The sequence below is a fragment of the Phaenicophaeus curvirostris genome, chromosome 26, assembly GCF_032191515.1.
Source record: "Phaenicophaeus curvirostris isolate KB17595 chromosome 26, BPBGC_Pcur_1.0, whole genome shotgun sequence".
NCBI classification, from domain to species: domain Eukaryota; kingdom Metazoa; phylum Chordata; class Aves; order Cuculiformes; family Cuculidae; genus Phaenicophaeus; species Phaenicophaeus curvirostris.
In genome coordinates this window covers 3,171,123-3,187,626 of record NC_091417.1, presented here as the reverse complement: position 1 = coordinate 3,187,626, position 16,504 = coordinate 3,171,123, and the positions used below count along the sequence as shown (strand labels likewise).

Here is a 16,504-nt window from a genome sequence, read left to right as displayed (position 1 = left end):
CTCATTGCTCTCTGCAACTCCCTGAAAGGAGGTTGTGGAGAGGAGGGAGCTGGGCTCTTCTCCCAAGGGACAGGGGACAGGATGAGAGGGAATGGCCTCAAGCTCCACCAGGGGAGGTTTAGGCTGAATATTAGGAAAAAAAAATCCCAGAAAGGGTGATTGGTCCCTGGCAGAGGCTGCCCAGGGAGGGGGTTGAGTCCCCTTCCCTGGAGGGGTTTAAGGGACGGGTGGCCGAGGTGCTGAGGGACATGGGTTAGTGATTGATGGGAATGGTTGGACTCGATGATCCGGTGAGTCTTTTCCAACCTGGTGATTCTATGAATGAGCCTCCCCCGCCCCTTTTCCCATAGGATTGAGCCCCCCCTTTTCCCAGGAGGTAGCAGGGGTGGGTCCCCGGGAGGGTCCCGGTGGCTCCGGTCCTCCACGGAGCAGGGGGCAGAGCCGAGCGCCTCCCGCCCGGTGCCGCCTCCTCCCGTTCCGCTTCCTGCAGCCGCGGGGCAGGATGCGATCGGTGCCGGTCCCGCTGCTGCCGCCCGGCCAGGTGAGCACGGGGACGGGAGGGGGGTTCCATCCCCGAGACCCACCCCCCCCCCCGTCACCCCTCCGGGACCCCCGGCTGCCCCGAGCATCCTCCGCCCCTCGGAGCAGGGATGCTCCTTCCTTTGGCTGCGATGCCAGCGTTATCCCTGGATAACCGTGATGCCCGGGGGTCCCCCCCATCTCCCCGTGCCTCAGTTTCCCCCTCCGGTACTTGAGAAGGACACGGAACGGCCTGCTGGGAGGGTGTGTTGGGGTTTAGGGGGGTCACTCCCTGGCTTGAGGATGTCAGAATGGACCAGGACTGAGCCCGGTTTCTGCTGGGATGCGCTGGGAATGATCCGTGTCCCTTTTCCCAAGATCAGGGGATGTTGGGATGGACCAGGACTCATCCCGGTCTCTGTTCCCTGGATCAGGGGGTGTCAGGACTGATCCTGTTCCCTTTTCCCCAGATTAGGGGATGTTGGGATGGACCAGGACTGATCCCGTTCCCTTTTCCCCAGGTCAAGGGGTGTCAGGATGGACCAGGACCGATCCCAGTTCCTTTTCCCCACATCAGGGGATGTTAGGATGGACCAGGACTCATCCTGGTCTCTGTTCCCTGGATCAGGGGGTGTCAGGACTGACTGGGACTGATCCTGGTCCCTTTTCCCCAGATCAGGGGGTTTCAGGACCGATCCCGGTCGCTTTTCCATGGATCGGGGTGTATTGGGACTGATCCCAGTCCTTTTTTCCCAGATCAGGGGGTGTCGGGATGGACCAGGACAGATCCCAGTCCCTTTTCCCCAGACCAGGGGGTGTCAGGACTGATCCTGGTCCTTTTTCCCCATATCAGGAGGTGTCAGGATGGACCAGGACTGATCCCAGTCCCTTTTCCCCGGATCAGGGGGTGTCAGGGATGATCCCATCCCTTTCCCCACGCTGCCCTCCGTCCCGTGCCCGCTGTGGGGCCGCCCCATGGCACGGAGCCCGTGTGGCACTGGACTCTGGACCCGCCAGGCGGGCGATGGCGATAAGGCTGGGTGCGTCGAGGGCTCCATCCTGCGCGGGAGCTGCTGGATCCCTTCTCGGGGGGTTGAGGGTGGCCAGGGTGATCCCCCCACCCCAACTTCTCGGGGTCCCTGGTGGGGCAGGAGAGCTGCGGGCACAGTGGGTGATGCCCTCCTGCCCCCCCTTGACGTGTCGTTCCCTCCTTGCAGCATCTCCCACCACCCGGACCGTGACGGCCGAGCTTGGACCCCCAGCCCCCCCAGCACAGGCAGGAGAGGTGGGGTGGGGGGCTTAGCTTTGCCCCCCAAACCCCTCTCTGCTCCCCAGCCATGGGCAGCCACGAGAAGGACCCATCCTCTCCAAAAAGAGCCCCGTCGCGCTCCAGCAGCACCGTGTCCTCCAAGCACAGCAGCGTTCAGCAGGTTTGGGGGGCTCTGAGCTGGGGTGGGGGGCACTCAGTGGGACCCCTGTGGTGCCAGCGGGATGGTCTGGGGGGGCTGAGGTGCCTGGCGGGGGGCACTTTGGGAAGGATGATAGAGGGATGCTCTATCCCCTAGGGTGTCCCTGCCTGGGGATGAAGTGGGGAGCGCCCCGGGGACCCCCACGCTGATCCCTGTTCCCTCCAGGGCTCCGAGAGCTGGGAGGTGGTGGAGGAGCCGAGCGTGCGGGGCAGCCCGGGGCAGGAGCCGCCGCGGCACGAGGGCTACCTGCTCAAGAAGAGAAAGTGGCCACTGAAGGGCTGGCACAAGGTAATGGGGGAGAGGTGGCCCCGAGAGCCACACGGCTGGTCCTGGGCTCCATCCCATCCTTGGGGTGATTTGGGATCAGTCTCTATCGTAAATCCACACAGATCTGTAAAAATACTGACGCCCACAAAGCCAAAAATATAAACTCAAAGAGCAAACAATATTTACAGGCAAACATGGGAACAATATACTGATTATATATTATAATATATACTTTATATATATATAGACGTTATATTATAATATATATTATATTCTATGATTGCTTGGTACAGAGCACACGCGTTTGAAGGACCTAACTTTCATAAAGTTTCCATTTCCCCAATAAACAGTTAGTTCTAGGTTAGGAAGTAATTTCTGCAACAAATTTGGAAGAGGAGCCAAAAGGAAAAACCAAGTCAAGTCGTAAATAAGTTGTCACAGAAAGTATCATCAAGAAATAATACGCAGGATGTAAAAACATCATCAGCAGTTGATAGGAATGGTTGGACTCGATGATCCAGTGGGTCCTTTCCAACCTGGTGATTCTATAATTCTATGATTTTACCCCCGCGATGTCCCTCTCCGTCCCCAGAGATACTTTGTGCTGGAAAACGGGATCCTGAAATACGCCACCACGCGCCAGGACGTGAGTGTGGGGCTGGGCTGCATCCACACAGCCCCCTTGAGACCCCAGGACCCCCGTGGGGTTTTGTGAGGGGGTCTTCCCCCCCCACCCCCTCCTTGACAGGGCTTCCCGGGCTCCCCCAGGTCCTCAAGAGCAAACTGCACGGAGCCATCGACGTCCGTCAGTCCGTCATGTCCATCAACAAGAAGGCGCAGCGAGTGGACCTGGACACAGAGGACAACATCTACCACCTCAAGGTGCTGGAGATGGGGGGCTTGGCTGGGGCCGGGGGCATTGGGGTGTAGATTGAGATGAGATCTTGGGGAGAAATGTTTTCCTGTGAGGGTGGGGAGGCCCTGGCACAGGTTTCTCAGAGCAGGGGTGGCTGCCCCATCCCTGGAGGGGTTCTAGGCCAGGTTGGATGGGGCTTGGAGCTCCTAATGCAGTGGGAGGTGGATGGAACTGGATGGGCTTTGAGGTCCCTTCCAACCCAACCCATCCCATGATTCCATCACCTTATCCCACAGATCAAGTCCCCGGAGCTCTTCTCCAGCTGGGTTCGCAGCCTCTGCTCCCACCACCGCGGGGCGAGGCCGGAGCTCTGTCCCTCGGGGAGGACGCCCCCCAGCACACAGGTGAGTGTGGATCTGCTGGAGGGCAGGGAGGCTCCAAAGGGATCTGAACAGGCTGGACCGCTGGGCTGAGACCAATGGGATGAGGTTTAACAAGGCCAAATGCCGGGTCCTGCACTTGGGGCACAACAACCCTGAGCAGCTCCAGACTAGGAGAAGTCTGGCTGGAAACTGCCTGTAGGAGAGGGACCTGGGGGTGTTGGTTGACAGCGACTGAACATGAGGCAGCAGGGGCCAGGGGGCCAAGAAGGCCAATGGCATCTTGGCTTGGATCAGCAACGGCGTGGCCAGCAGGGCCAGGGAGGTTCTTCTCCCTCTGGACTCGGCACTGGGGAGACCGCTCCTCGAATCCTGGGGTCAGTTCTGGGCCCCTCACCACAAGAAGGATGTTGGGGCTCTGGAGCGAGTCCAGAGAAGAGCAACGAAGCTGGGGAAGGGGCTGGAGAACAAGAGGAGCGTCTGAGAGAGCTGGGGGTGTTTAGCCTGGAGAAGAGGAGGCTGAGGGGAGACCTCATTGCTCTCTCCAACTCCCTGAGAGGAGGTTGTGGAGAGGAGGGAGCTGGGCTCTTCTCCCAAGGGACAGGGGACAGGATGAGAGGGAATGGCCTCAAGCTCCACCAGGGGAGGTTCAGGATGGACATCAGGAAAATTTTTTTCACGGCAAGGGTGATTGGTCCCTGGCAGAGGCTGCCCAGGGAGGGGGTTGAGTCCCCTTCCCTGGAGGGGTTTAAGGGACGGGTGGACGAGGTGCTGAGGGACATGGGTTAGTGATTGATGGGAATGGTTGGACTCCATGATCCGGTGGGTCTTGTCCAACCTGGTGATTCTATGATTCTATGACACTTTGGGGTGACCCTATGAGGCTGCTCAGGGCTCCTGATGGCCCCTTCTTCACTGCTGCAGGGCCCCTGGACGCGGATCCTGCCCTCGGGCAGCGCCCCTGCTCTCTCCACCCTGGCGCGGGACGAGGTGGGCGCGTGGCTGGAGGACAGCGAGGGGCTGGAGCGCTGCTCGGCCGGTGAGTGGGGGGCTTGGAAGGCTTGAGGGGGGGATGATGCCTGGTGACCCCTCACTGATTGCACTTGCACAGAGCTCTCGGCGTGCCAGGCGAAGCTGCAGGAGCTGACGGCGATGCTGCAGAGCCTGGAAGCGCTTCACCGCATCCCCTCGGCACCCCTCATCTCCGGCAGCCAGGTAAAATGGGGGGGTCCTACTGGGTGATGCCCCCCCCTTTCCTGGGAAGGGTCTGATTCCAGCCCCCTCCTCATCCTCACAGCCTTCAGCCGCCCCCGAAAGGCCGAAGAAGGGCAGGAGGAGCACCAAGATGTGGTGCACGCAGAGCTTCGCCAAGGATGACACCATGGGCAGGGTGAGCGGCACCCCCCGAGCTCTGCCCCACGGATGGAGCCCCCCCAGGGCCACGCTGACCCCCGTGGTGTCCCCCCCAACTCAAGGTGGGGCGCCTGCACGGCTCCGTCCCCAACCTCTCGCGCCACTCGGAGCAATCGCAGAGCCACCTGCCCTTCAGCCTCCCCCCGGAGTACGGCCAGCTGCAGCGGAATTTCTGGGTCCTGGCCCAGAAGGGTGAGTTTTGGGGGTTACTGAGCCCTCCTGGGGACGCACAGCAACAGCTCAGGGGGTGCTGAGCCCCTCTTGGGGTACCACAGCAGCAGGGGGGGTGCTGAGCCCCTCTTGGGGGTCCCACAGCAACAACTCAGGGGGTGCTGAGCCCTCTTGGGGATCTCCTTGGCAGCCTGGGGGGTGCTGAGCCCCTCTTGGGATACCATAGTAGAACAGGGGGTGCTGAACCCTACTGTGGGTCCCACAGCAACAGATCAGGGGGTGCTGAGCCCCTCCAGGGGTCTCGCAGCGGTACAGGGGGTGCTGAGCTTGTCTAGGGGTCCCACAGCAACAGCACAGGGGGTGCTGAGCCCTATTGGGGGTCCCATAGCAGCAGGGGGGATGCTGAGCCCTTCTTGGGGTCCCACAGCTGCAGGAGGGGTGCTGAGCCATACTGGGGGTCCCACAGCAGCGGGGTGTGGGGGGGGTGTGGGTGTGGGTGTGGGGCCACATCCTGACCCCCTGAGTGTCTCTCCTGCAGTGCACGGCTCGCTCAGCAGCGTGGTGGCCGCGCTGGTGGCCGAGAGGACCCGTCTGGAGGAGCTGCAGCAGGTGCTGGACCGGCGGCGTTCGGCCCCGTGCGCCCACGGTGACGGCAGCGCCAGGGTGAGAAGGGGGGTGTTGGGTGCAACGAGTGCACGGGGTCTCAGCCCCTCGGTGGGTGCAGCGAGTGTGCAAGGTCTCAGCCTCTGAGTGGATGCAATGAGTGTGTGAGGTCTCAGCCCCTTGGTGGGTGCAGCGAGTGTGCAGGATCTCAGCCCCTCGGTGGGTGCAGCGAGTGTGCAGGGTCTCAGCCCCTCGGTGCAGCGAGTGTGCGGGGTCTCAGCCCCTGGGTGGGTGCAACGAGTGTGCAGGATTTCAGCCCCTGGGTGGGTGCAGCAAGTGTGCAAGGTCTCAGCCCCTCGGTGCAGCGAGTGTGCGGGGTCTCAGGCCCTGGGTGGGTGCAACGAGTGTACAAGGTCTCAGCCCCTCAATGGGTGCAGTGAGTGTGCAGGATCTCAGCCCCTCAGTGGGTGCAGAGAGTGTGTGGGGTCTCAGCCCCTGTGTGGGTGCAGCGAGTGCGTGGGGTCTCAGCCCCTCAGTGGGTGCAGCGAGTGTGCAAGGTCTGAGCCCCTTGGTGGGTGCAGCGAGTGTGCAGGATCTCAGCCCCTCAATGGGTGCAGCGAGTGTGTGAGGTCTGAGCCCCTGGGTGGGTGCAGCGAGTGTGCAGGGTCTCAGGCCCTGGGTGGGTGCAGCGAGTGTGCAAGGTCTCAGCCCCTCAATGGGTGCGGCGAGTGTGCAAGGTCTCAGCCCCTCAATGGGTGCAGCGAGTGTGCGAGGTCTGAGCCCCTGGGTGGGTGCAGTGAGTGTGCAGGGTCTCAGCCCCTGGGTGGGTGCAATGAGTGTGCAAGGTCTCAGCCCCTCGGTGATTGCAGCGAGTGTGCAGGGTCTCAGCCCCATGCTGGCCAATTCCCCCCATCCCAGTCAGGGGTTGGGGGGCACGGGCTGGGCTGGGGGGCTCAGCTCAGCATTGTCCCGCCCCCCCCCAGGCTACCCTGCGCCACATCCACTCGCTCTCGGTCTCCTCGGACACCACGCTGGACTCCTTCTCCTCACTGCACCCCGATGAGGTCAGGGGGTGCTGGGATGGGTTGGGGGGCTCGGAGGGGTCCTGGGACGGGGTGGCTGAGGCGATGTGTCCCCCCCTGCAGCCGGACACGCTGCCAGCCAAGGGCCGGGAGCCACAGCTCTCCAATCGTAGCATGGTCTCCCTGGCTGATTCCCACACCGAGTTCTTCGACGCCTGCGAGGTTTTCCTCTCCGCCAGCTCCTCCGAGAACGAGGTGTGTGGGGTCGGGGTGGGGGGCTGTGCTGGTGGGGTGCTCTGCAGACCCCCCCCACCTCTTGTTTCTTTGGGCTCATCTCTCCCTTCTCTTTCCCCATCCTGTCCTTGTTAGCCAGCCCGCGAGCTGCCCCCCCAGCTCCCTATGTCCCCCCCAGCCCCTGTGTCCCCCCCCAGTCCCCATGACCCCCTAGTCCCCACATCCCTCCGCAGCCTCTGTTTTCTCCTTGTCCCCCCCAGCCCCTGCATCCCCACATCCCCCCAAAACCCCGTGCCCCCCGTAGCCCCCCTCATCCCCCCTGTAGGCGCTCAGGGTCTCTGCAGTCTCTGACCCCCCCGTACCCATCTCTTGTGCCCCACCGGTACCCCCCACCCCCTCCCCATCCTGGCCCCCCCATCCCATCCCTTCCCATTCCAAATACCCAGGTCCCATCCCATCCTCCAGGGGGGCCCTGCTGGTACTGCCCTGCCTCCCCAACCCTTCCTATGGGGTAACCCCCCAAGCCCCCACCCCCCCCTTCCCTCCTTCCGAGACCCCCGACGGCTCCCCTGCGCCTTCCCAGCCCTCGGGTGATGAATCCTGCATCAGCGAGGTCCCCAGCGCCTGCGAGGACACGGCCGAGCCGGGGGGGCCAGGGGACCCCCCAGCAGGTACAGGGAGAGGAGGGGGGACACTGATGTGGGGAGGATAAGCAGGGATGGAGAGAGATGGGTTGGGGACAAGGAGCGGGGGCAAGTGGGGATGGAGACAGATGGGATGGGGACAGGGAGTGGGAACAAGCAGGGATGGGGACAAGGAGCGGGGACAGATGGGATGGGGACAAGGAGTGGGGACAAGCAGGGATGGAGACAGATGGGATGGAGACAGATGGGATGGAGACAGATGGGATGGGGACAAGGAGTTCAGACAGTTGGGATGGGGACAGGGATTGGGGACAAGCAGAGATGGAGACAGTTGAGATGGGGACAAGGAGTGGGGACAAGCAGGGATGGAGACAGTTGGGATGACAACAAGGAGTGGGAACAAGCAGGGATGAAGAGAGATGGGTTGGGGACAAGGAGCGGGGACAAGCAGGGATGGAGACAGATGGGATGGGGACAAGGAGTTCAGACAGTTGGGATGGGGACAGGGATTGGGGACAAGCAGAAATGGAGACAGTTGAGATGGGGACAAGGAGTGGGGACAAGCAGGGATGGGGACAAGGAGCGGAGACAAGCAGGGATGGAGACAGTTGGGATGACAACAAGGAGTGGGAACAAGCAGGGATGAAGAGAGATGGGTTGGGGACAAGGAGCGGGGACAAGCAGGGATGGAGACAGTTGGGATGGAAACAAGCAGGGATGGCACCAGTTTGGGGTGATGGGGTTGGCAGGAGCAGCTCAGGGGGGCACTGGGGTGGGATGTGACCGGTTTAGGGTGGCTTGTGGGGCGCAGGCGGTGTGGGGTGGGTCACCCCTGGCACCCCTTCCCGCAGGCTCCCAAGCCCCGGTGCCCTCTGAGCCGCCGCCGCTGGAGCTGCCGGGGCCGGTGCCGGTGCCAGGACGGCGCAGCCGGCTGCCCGCGCCCCCCGCGCCGCCCGCGGACCTGAGCCTGTGGGGGCTCCTGCGCAGCAGCGTGGGCCGCGACCTGGCGCGGGTGGCACTGCCCGTGCAGCTCAACGAGCCCCTGGGCGCGCTGCAGCGGCTCTGCGAGGAGCTCGAGTACAGCTGCCTGCTCGACCGCGCCAGCAGGGCCCCCGACCCGCGCCAGCGCATGGTGAGGGACAGCGGGGACACCGGGGGGATCGAGGGGCACGGGGGGATACAGGGGGATCGGGGGGCACGGGGACGTCAGGGGACTCAGGGGGATCTGGGGGATAGAGGAGGATCGGGGGGCACGGGGACACCAGGGGACCCAGGGGGATCTGGGGGATAGAGGAGGATTGGGGGGCATGGGGACACCAGGGGACCCAGGGGGATCTGGGGGATAGAGGAGGATTGGAGGGCACAGGGGCACCAGGGGACCCAGGGGGATCTGGGGGATAGAGGAGGATTGGGGGGCATGGGGGCACCGGGGGACCCAGGGGGATCTGGGGGATAGAGGAGGATCAGAGGGCATGGGGACACCGTGGGACCCTGGGGGATCTGGGGATACAGGAGGATCAGGGGGCACGGGGACACCAGGGGACCCTGGGGGATCTGGGGGATAGAGAAGGATTGGGGGATATGGGGACACTGGGGACGTGGTGAGGATCAGGGGACACAGGGATTGGGGGCATGGGTGGGTTGAGGGGTACACAGGGGGATTGGGGGGACACAGAGGGATCAGGAGACACGTGGGGACATGGGGATTGGGGGGACACAGGGGGATCAGGGGGATGGGGGACACAGGGCTATAGGGGGACACAGGAGGATTGGGGGGACATGGGTGGATTGGGGAGGACAGAGAGGGGTCAGGGGACACATGGGGACACGGGGATTGGGGGGAGGATTGGGGGACATGAGTGGATTGGGGGACACAGGGGGACACGGGGATTGGGGGGACATGGGTGGATTGGGGGATATATAGAAGGATTGGGGGACATGGTGACTGTGGGACATGGGGAGACATTGGGGACACGGTGAGGATCGGGGGACATGGCAGGGACTGTGGGACACGAGGGTGATGGGGAGGACATAGGAGGATCAGGGGACTTGGGGCGATTGGGAGGGTGGATTGAGGGGCTTGGGGGTCACGGGGAAGCCTGGGGCCGGGGGGTCCTGGTGGCCGTGGTGGCCGCAGGGTGACGGTGGCCGTGGTGGCCATGGTGGCCGCGGTGCAGGTGTACGTAGCCGCCTTCGCCGTGTCCGCCTACGCCTCCACCTTCTACCGGGCGGGCAGCAAACCCTTCAACCCGGTGCTGGGCGAGACCTACGAGTGCGTGAGGCCCGAGAGAGGTTTCCGCTTCATCGGCGAGCAGGTGGGACAGGGACACGTGGGGACAGGGGATGAGGGGTGATGGGGATGGAGGGGATGGGGACAAGGAGTGGGGACAAGCAGGGATGGGGACAAGGAGTGGGGACACGCAGGAATGGGGACAGATGGGATGGGGACAAGGAGTGGGGACAAGCAGGGATGGGGACAGATGGGGTGGGGACAAGGAGTGGGGATGAGCAGGGATGGGGACAGTTGGGATGGGGACAAGCAGAGATGGGGACAGATGGGATGGAGACGAGCAGGAATGGGGACAAGGAGTGGGGACACGCAGGGATGGGGACAAGGAGTGGGGACAAGCAGGGATGGGGACAAGCAGGGATGGGGACAGATGGGATGGGGACAAGCAGGGATGGGGACAAGGAGTGGGGACATGCAGGGATGGGGATGGATGGGATGGGGACAAGGAGTGGGGACAAGCAGGGATGAAGACATGAGATGGGGACAAGGAGTGGGGACAAGCAGAGATGGAGACATAGGATGGGGACAGATGGGATGGGGACAGGGAGTGGGGACAAGCAGGGATGGAGACATGGGATGGGGACAGATAGGATGGGGACAGGGAGTGGGGACAAGCAGGGATGGAGACAGATGGGATGGGGATAAGGAGTGGGGACGAGCAGGGATGGGGACAAGCAGGGATGGAGACAGGTGGGATGGGGACAAGGAGTGGGGACAAGCAGGGATGGAGACAAGGAGTGGGGACAAGTTGGGATGGAGACAGATGGGATGGGGACAAGCAGGGTTGGGGACACTTGGGGTGGAGACAGAGTGGGGACGAGCAGGAATGGAGACATGGGATGGGGACAGGGAGCAGGGACAGAAGGGGACAGGGATGGAGCTGGCTGGGAAATGGAGAGATGGGATGGGGGTGGATCGAGACGAGGACGGATGGGACAGGGACAACAAGTGGGCACAGTGATGGGAATGGATGGGATGGGGATGGATGAGGTGTGGGTGGGGAGCAGGGACAGATGGGGACAGGGCTGGAAGGGATGGGGAGTGAGGACAGGATGGGGACGAGGACAAACAGGGCGGGATGGAGCTGGATGGGGAGCAGGACCAGGGATGGAGAGGACAGGGAGCAGGGATGGAGCTGGATGGGGATGGAGCTGATGGGATGGGCACTGGGTACCACGTCCCTCTCCATCCCTCCAGGTCTGCCACCACCCCCCCATCTCCGCCTGCCACGCCGAGTCCGACAACTTCATCTTCTGGCAAGGTGGGCGCCCAGGGAGGCGTTTTGGGGAGGGGGACACACGGGGACCCGCGGATCTCACCTCCTCCCACCCCCCCAGACATGAGGTGGAAGAACAAATTCTGGGGCAAATCTCTGGAGATCGTCCCGGTGGGCACCGTGCACGTCCAGCTGCCCAGGTGAGGCTGCGGGTGGTGGTCCCCATGTGTCCCCCCCCCCTACACCGTGTCCCCCCCCGCATCCCCAGCTGATGCTCGGCGCTGCCCGCAGGACCGGGGACCACTTTGAGTGGAACAAGGTCACCACGTGCGTGCACAACGTGCTCAGCGGCCCCCGCTGGGTCGAGCACTACGGGGAGGTGCTGATCCGCAACACGCGCGACGCCTCCTTCCACTGCAAGATCACCTTCTGCAAGGTGACCCCCCCCTTCCCTGTGAACCCCCCCATTTCCCGTTGCCTCCCTACGTTAGGACCCCCCCCTTTCCAATTCCCCACTCCCCCTTTTCCCAATACCCCCTTCCCCCTTTCCCAATGTCCCCCTTTCCCAATGTCCCCCCCTTTAAGACCCCCCTTTCCCAATGCCCCCCTCCCTTTCCCAGTGCCCCCCACTTTACGACCCCCCCTTTCCTATTGCACCCCTACTTTGGAACCCCCCCCTTTCCCAATGACCCCCACTTTAAGACCCCCCCCCTTTCCCAATGCTCCCCCCCCCTTTCAACCCCCTTCCCCAATGCCCCCCCACTTTAGGGCACCCTCCCTTCCCAATGCCCCCCCACTTTTGACCCCCCCCTTTCCCAATTTCCTCCACTTTAACACCCCCCCTTTAAGATTCCCCCTTTCCTAATGCCCCCCTACTTTAAGACCCCTCCCTTTCTCAATGCCCCCCCACTTTAGGATCCCCCCCTTTCCCCAATGCCTCCCCACTTTAGCCCCCCCCCCTTTCCCAATGCCCCCCACTTTAGGAACCCCCCCCTTTCCCAATATCCCCCTCCCTTTCCCAATGCCCCCCCACTATAAGACACCCCCCCTTTCTCAACGTCCCCCTCCCCCTTTCTCAACGTCCCCCTCCCCATTTCCCAATGTCCCCCTCCCCCTTTCTGAATGCTCCCCCTCCCCATTTCCCAATGTCCCACTCCCCATTTCCCAATGCCCCCCAATTTTAGGACCCCCCCCCTCTTTCCTAATGCCCCCTCACTTTAGTAACCCCCCCTCACTTTAAGACCCCCCCCCCTTTCCCAATTCCCACCTTCACTCAGGACCCTCCTTTCCCACTACCCCCTCCTTCACTCAGAGCCCCCCCATTTCCCCATACCCCCCCCCTCACTCAGCCCCCCCGTTTCTCCCCGTCCCCCCCCACCCTTGCAGGCGCGGCCGTGGGGCGCGGGGGGCACGGAGGTGCAGGGCGCGGTGCTGAGCCGCAGCGGGGCCGTGGTGGAGCGCCTGGTGGGCAACTGGCACGAGGGGCTGAGCCGAGGGCCCCCCCCCGGGCGCTGCGTCTGGAGAGCCAGTGAGGACAGGGGCTGGGGGCATCTTATTCTGGGGGGGGGGGGGGCAGATAAGCCATCCGAGGGGGGATACCCCATCTTTTTGGGGGGATACCTCATCTTTGGGGGCGGATGTCCCATCTTTGGAGGGGCGATACCTCATTGTTGGGGGGACACATCCATCCTGGGGGGGCGGATTCCCTGCTCTGGGGGGAAATTTCTGCTCTAAAATGGGGTTACCCCATCCTGGGGGGGGCAGATAACCCATCCTAGGAGAAGATTCCCTGCCTGGGGGGCAGATAACCCATCCTGGGGGGCAGATAACCCATCCTAGGAGAAGATTCCCTGCCTGGGGGGCAGATAACCCATCCTGGGGGGCAGATAACCCATCCTAGGAGAAGATTCCCTGCCTGGGGGGCAGATAACCCATCCTGGGGGGCAGATAACCCATCCTAGGAGAAGATTCCCTGCCTGGGGGGCAGATAACCCATCCTGGGGTCAGATAATCCATCCTGGGGGAGGATTCTCTGCCTGGGGGAGGTGTTCCTGCCCTGGGGGGGCAAGATACCCCATCCTGGGGGGCAGATAACCCATCCTGGTGGGGCAGATAACCCATCCTAGGAGAAGATTCCCTGCCTGGGGGGCAGATAACCCATCCTGGGGGGCAGATAACCCATCCTGGTGGAGGATTCCCTGCTGGGGGGTCAGTTCCTGCCCTGGGGGGGCAAGATACCCCATCCTGGGGGGCAGATAATCCATCCTGAGGGGCAGATAACCCATCCTGGGGGAGGATTCCCTGCCTGGGGGGGGAGTTCCTGCCCTGGGGGGGCAAGATAACCATCCTGGGGGGCAGATAACCCATCCTGGGGGGGCAGATAACCCATCCAGGGGGGTCCCCGTCCTGGAGAGGGATTCCCTGCCCTGGGTAGAGGGGGGTGCACCCCATCCTGGGAGTTGATTCCATGCCCTGAGCTGGGGGGACTCCCTTCCCTGGGGTTGGGGGGGGGATGTCTCAGCATCACTTCACCCCCCACCACCCCAAGACCCGATGCCCCGTGACTACGAGAAGAACTACGGCTTCACGCAGTTTGCGCTGGAGCTGAACGAGCTGACGCCCGAGCTACGACGCGTCCTGCCTTCCACCGACACCCGCCTGCGCCCCGACCAGCGGTGAGTGACACCCCCCCCACCCCAAACCCCCCAGCACCCCGGGGTGCTGAGGCCGCCCAGCTCGTGCCACCCAATTCTCAGGTACCTGGAGGAAGGGAACGTGGCGGCGGCCGAGACGCAGAAGCGACAAATCGAGCAGCTGCAGCGCGACCGACGCCGCGTGATGGAGGAGAACAACATCACCCACCAGGCTCGCTTCTTCAGGTCCTGCACGGGGAGGGGGGGTTCGAGGGGGCTCTGTGGGGCTGCTGGGGATGGGGGATGGGGCACAGAGAGATGGAGGGGTCTTGAGGAAGGGAGGAGACCCTTGGGGGTCTTGATGGCACAGACGTGACCCCCACACTCCATCCCTTGGAGGAGAACATCACCCACCAGGTTTGCTTCTTCAGGTCCAACATGAGGGGGTTGGGGGAGCTTGATGGGGCATGGGGCATCTGGATGGGGCACGGGGAGATGTGGGGCTCTTGGGGAATGGAAGAGGCTCCTGGGGGTCTTGATGGCACAGACATGACCCCCACACTCCATCCGTTGGAGGAGAAGAACATCACCCACCAGGCTCGCTTCTTCAGGTCCTACACGGTGGGGCTTGGGGGGTACTGTGGGGCAGGGGGGGCTGGGGCAGTGGATGGGGCACAGAGAGATGTAGGGTTCTTGAGGAATGGAGGGGTCTTGAGGAATGGAGGAGACCCCTGGGGGTCTTGATGGCACAGACATGACCCCCACACCCCGTCCCTTGGAGAAGGAGAACATCACCCACCAGGTCTGCTTCTTCAGGTCCGACATGTAGTGCCTGGGGAGGTTCTGTGGGGCTCCTGGGGCATGGGGAGATGTGGGGCTCTTGGGGAATGGAAGAGGCTCCTGGGGGTCTTGATGGCACAGACGTGACCCCCACACTCCATCCCTTGGAGGAGGAGAACATCACCCACCAGGTTTGCTTCTTCAGGTCCAACATGAGGGGGTTGGGGGGGCTTGATGGGGCATGGGGAGATGTGGGGCTCTTGGGGAATGGGGGAGACCCTTGGGGGTCTTCAAAGCACCGACATGACCCCCACACCCATCCCTTGGAGGAGAACATCACCCATCAGGCTCGCTTCTTCAGGTCCAGCATGGGAGGCTTGGGGGGTCCTGTGGGGCTCCGGGGGCTGGGATATGGGGCAGGGGGGGATGCGAGGAGGGGTCTCAAAGCCACCCAGACTTGGCACTCCCCCATCCTCATCCCCTTCCCATGGAGGAGGAGAGCATCGTGCACCAAGGTCACTTCTTCAAGTCCAACACAGGGATGGTGGTGGGGGGTTGTCTTGGGGCGGGGGTACAGGAGGAGGGGATGCGGGGCTCTTGGGGGATGATGGGGACCTCTGGGGGTCTTGATGGCACCCAGCCGTGACCCCTACTCCCCATCCCATGGAGGAGGACATCATCCCCCACCAGGCTCGCTTCTTCAGGTCTGGGACGGGGGCAACACGGGGAAGCTTGAGGGACGTGAGAGTAGGGGGAGATGAGGGGATTGGGGGACAGGGAGGAGTTTGAGGGTGTCGGGGAGTTCGAGGACTGGTGAGGAGTGGGGGACTTGGGGAGTTCAAGAACTGGGGGGACAGGAGGGGTTCAAGAACTGAGGGGACTTGGGGACATCAAGGATGGTGAGGATTGGGAGACATGGGGGGGACTCAGGCATGGGGCAATCCAAGGGGCACCCCACGGCTTATGGGAAGGTGGGGCTCTCAGGGGGATGGGGGAACCCCTTGGGGGGTATTCCTGGACTCCCTAATCCAGCTGTGACCCCCCCCCCAACCCCACGCAGGCGGCTGACGGATGCCAGCGGCAAGGAGTCGTGGGTCACCAACAACACCTACTGGAAGCTGCGCCTGGACCCTGGCTTCGCCCACCTGGACAGCGCGGTGCTCTGGTAGCACGCCCCCCCCCCATTCTTTGGGCTGAACCCCCCACTCCCTGGGCTGAGCCCCCTCCTCATCTGAGCATCCCCCCCAAGCTGAGCCCCCCCCCAGCTCATCACAGCAGTGGGGCTGGTACCCCGGTGTCATGCCCCCCCCAAGCCATTTTAGCCATGTTTAAACCCAAACTGTGCTATAAAAGGGGGGGGGGGGTGCTGGGGTGCCCGCAGGCGGGAGACCCCTCTGCCCCCCCCCCCAACTTTGCAAGAGGAGCTTCTCTATAATAAAGGCTGCAACGAGCTGGGGTATGTGGAGAGGGTTCTTTGCCCCCCCCCCCCCCCCCCCCCCAGTGCTCAGCAACCCCTTCCTCGCTGAGGATGCTTGGGTCCCCCCAGCAAAGGGGTGGGGGGGGCCTCAATTCCCTTTCCTCCCCTCCTCTGCCTCAGTTTCCCCTCCCGCGTGCACCCAGAGACCACAAAGCCGTGCCCCACAGTGTCCCCTTTATTGCGAGATATGCTGCTGCCCCCCCCCCAAGCTGGGCACGCGGGGGCTCAATAAATACTTCAGCGTTAACCCCCCCAACCCCCCAAAACTAAAAACCACTGACAACAAAAAAAAAAAACCTGCCCCCCACCCCCATATCCCCTCCCTGCTTGCCCCCCCTGGCCCCACCGGGGCGGCACTGGGGGCTGATTGTCGGCTGCAGCCCCCCCTCTGCTAGATATTAAACTTGGGGGGGCACCCAGGACCCCTTCCACCCCACTTCCATGGTCTTGGGATGCCTGGGGTGGGGGTTTGACCCCCCCAAGGTGGCTCAGGTGCCATAGAAGCCATAGTTGGGGGGCACCAAAGCCCC

General features: G+C 63.1%; 1 protein-coding gene across 1 annotated transcript; it reads left to right on the top strand.

Moving 5' to 3' along the window:
* The first annotated feature begins 506 nt into the window (after positions 1-506).
* OSBPL7 (oxysterol binding protein like 7) lies at positions 507-15,791 on the top strand. Its single transcript, XM_069876827.1, has 23 exons — positions 507-541; positions 1,737-1,949; positions 2,154-2,276; positions 2,848-2,901; positions 3,024-3,137; positions 3,408-3,515; positions 4,416-4,530; positions 4,603-4,706; positions 4,789-4,881; positions 4,967-5,096; positions 5,614-5,738; positions 6,662-6,742; positions 6,824-6,955; positions 7,518-7,605; positions 8,430-8,710; positions 9,756-9,893; positions 11,066-11,129; positions 11,206-11,284; positions 11,376-11,520; positions 12,471-12,612; positions 13,633-13,759; positions 13,841-13,963; positions 15,558-15,791. The coding sequence occupies exons 2-23, from the start codon at positions 1,857-1,859 to the stop codon at positions 15,664-15,666; spliced, it is 2,568 nt and encodes an 855-aa protein (XP_069732928.1). The 5' UTR covers positions 507-541; positions 1,737-1,856; the 3' UTR covers positions 15,667-15,791.
* Positions 15,792-16,504: the final 713 nt, after the last annotated feature.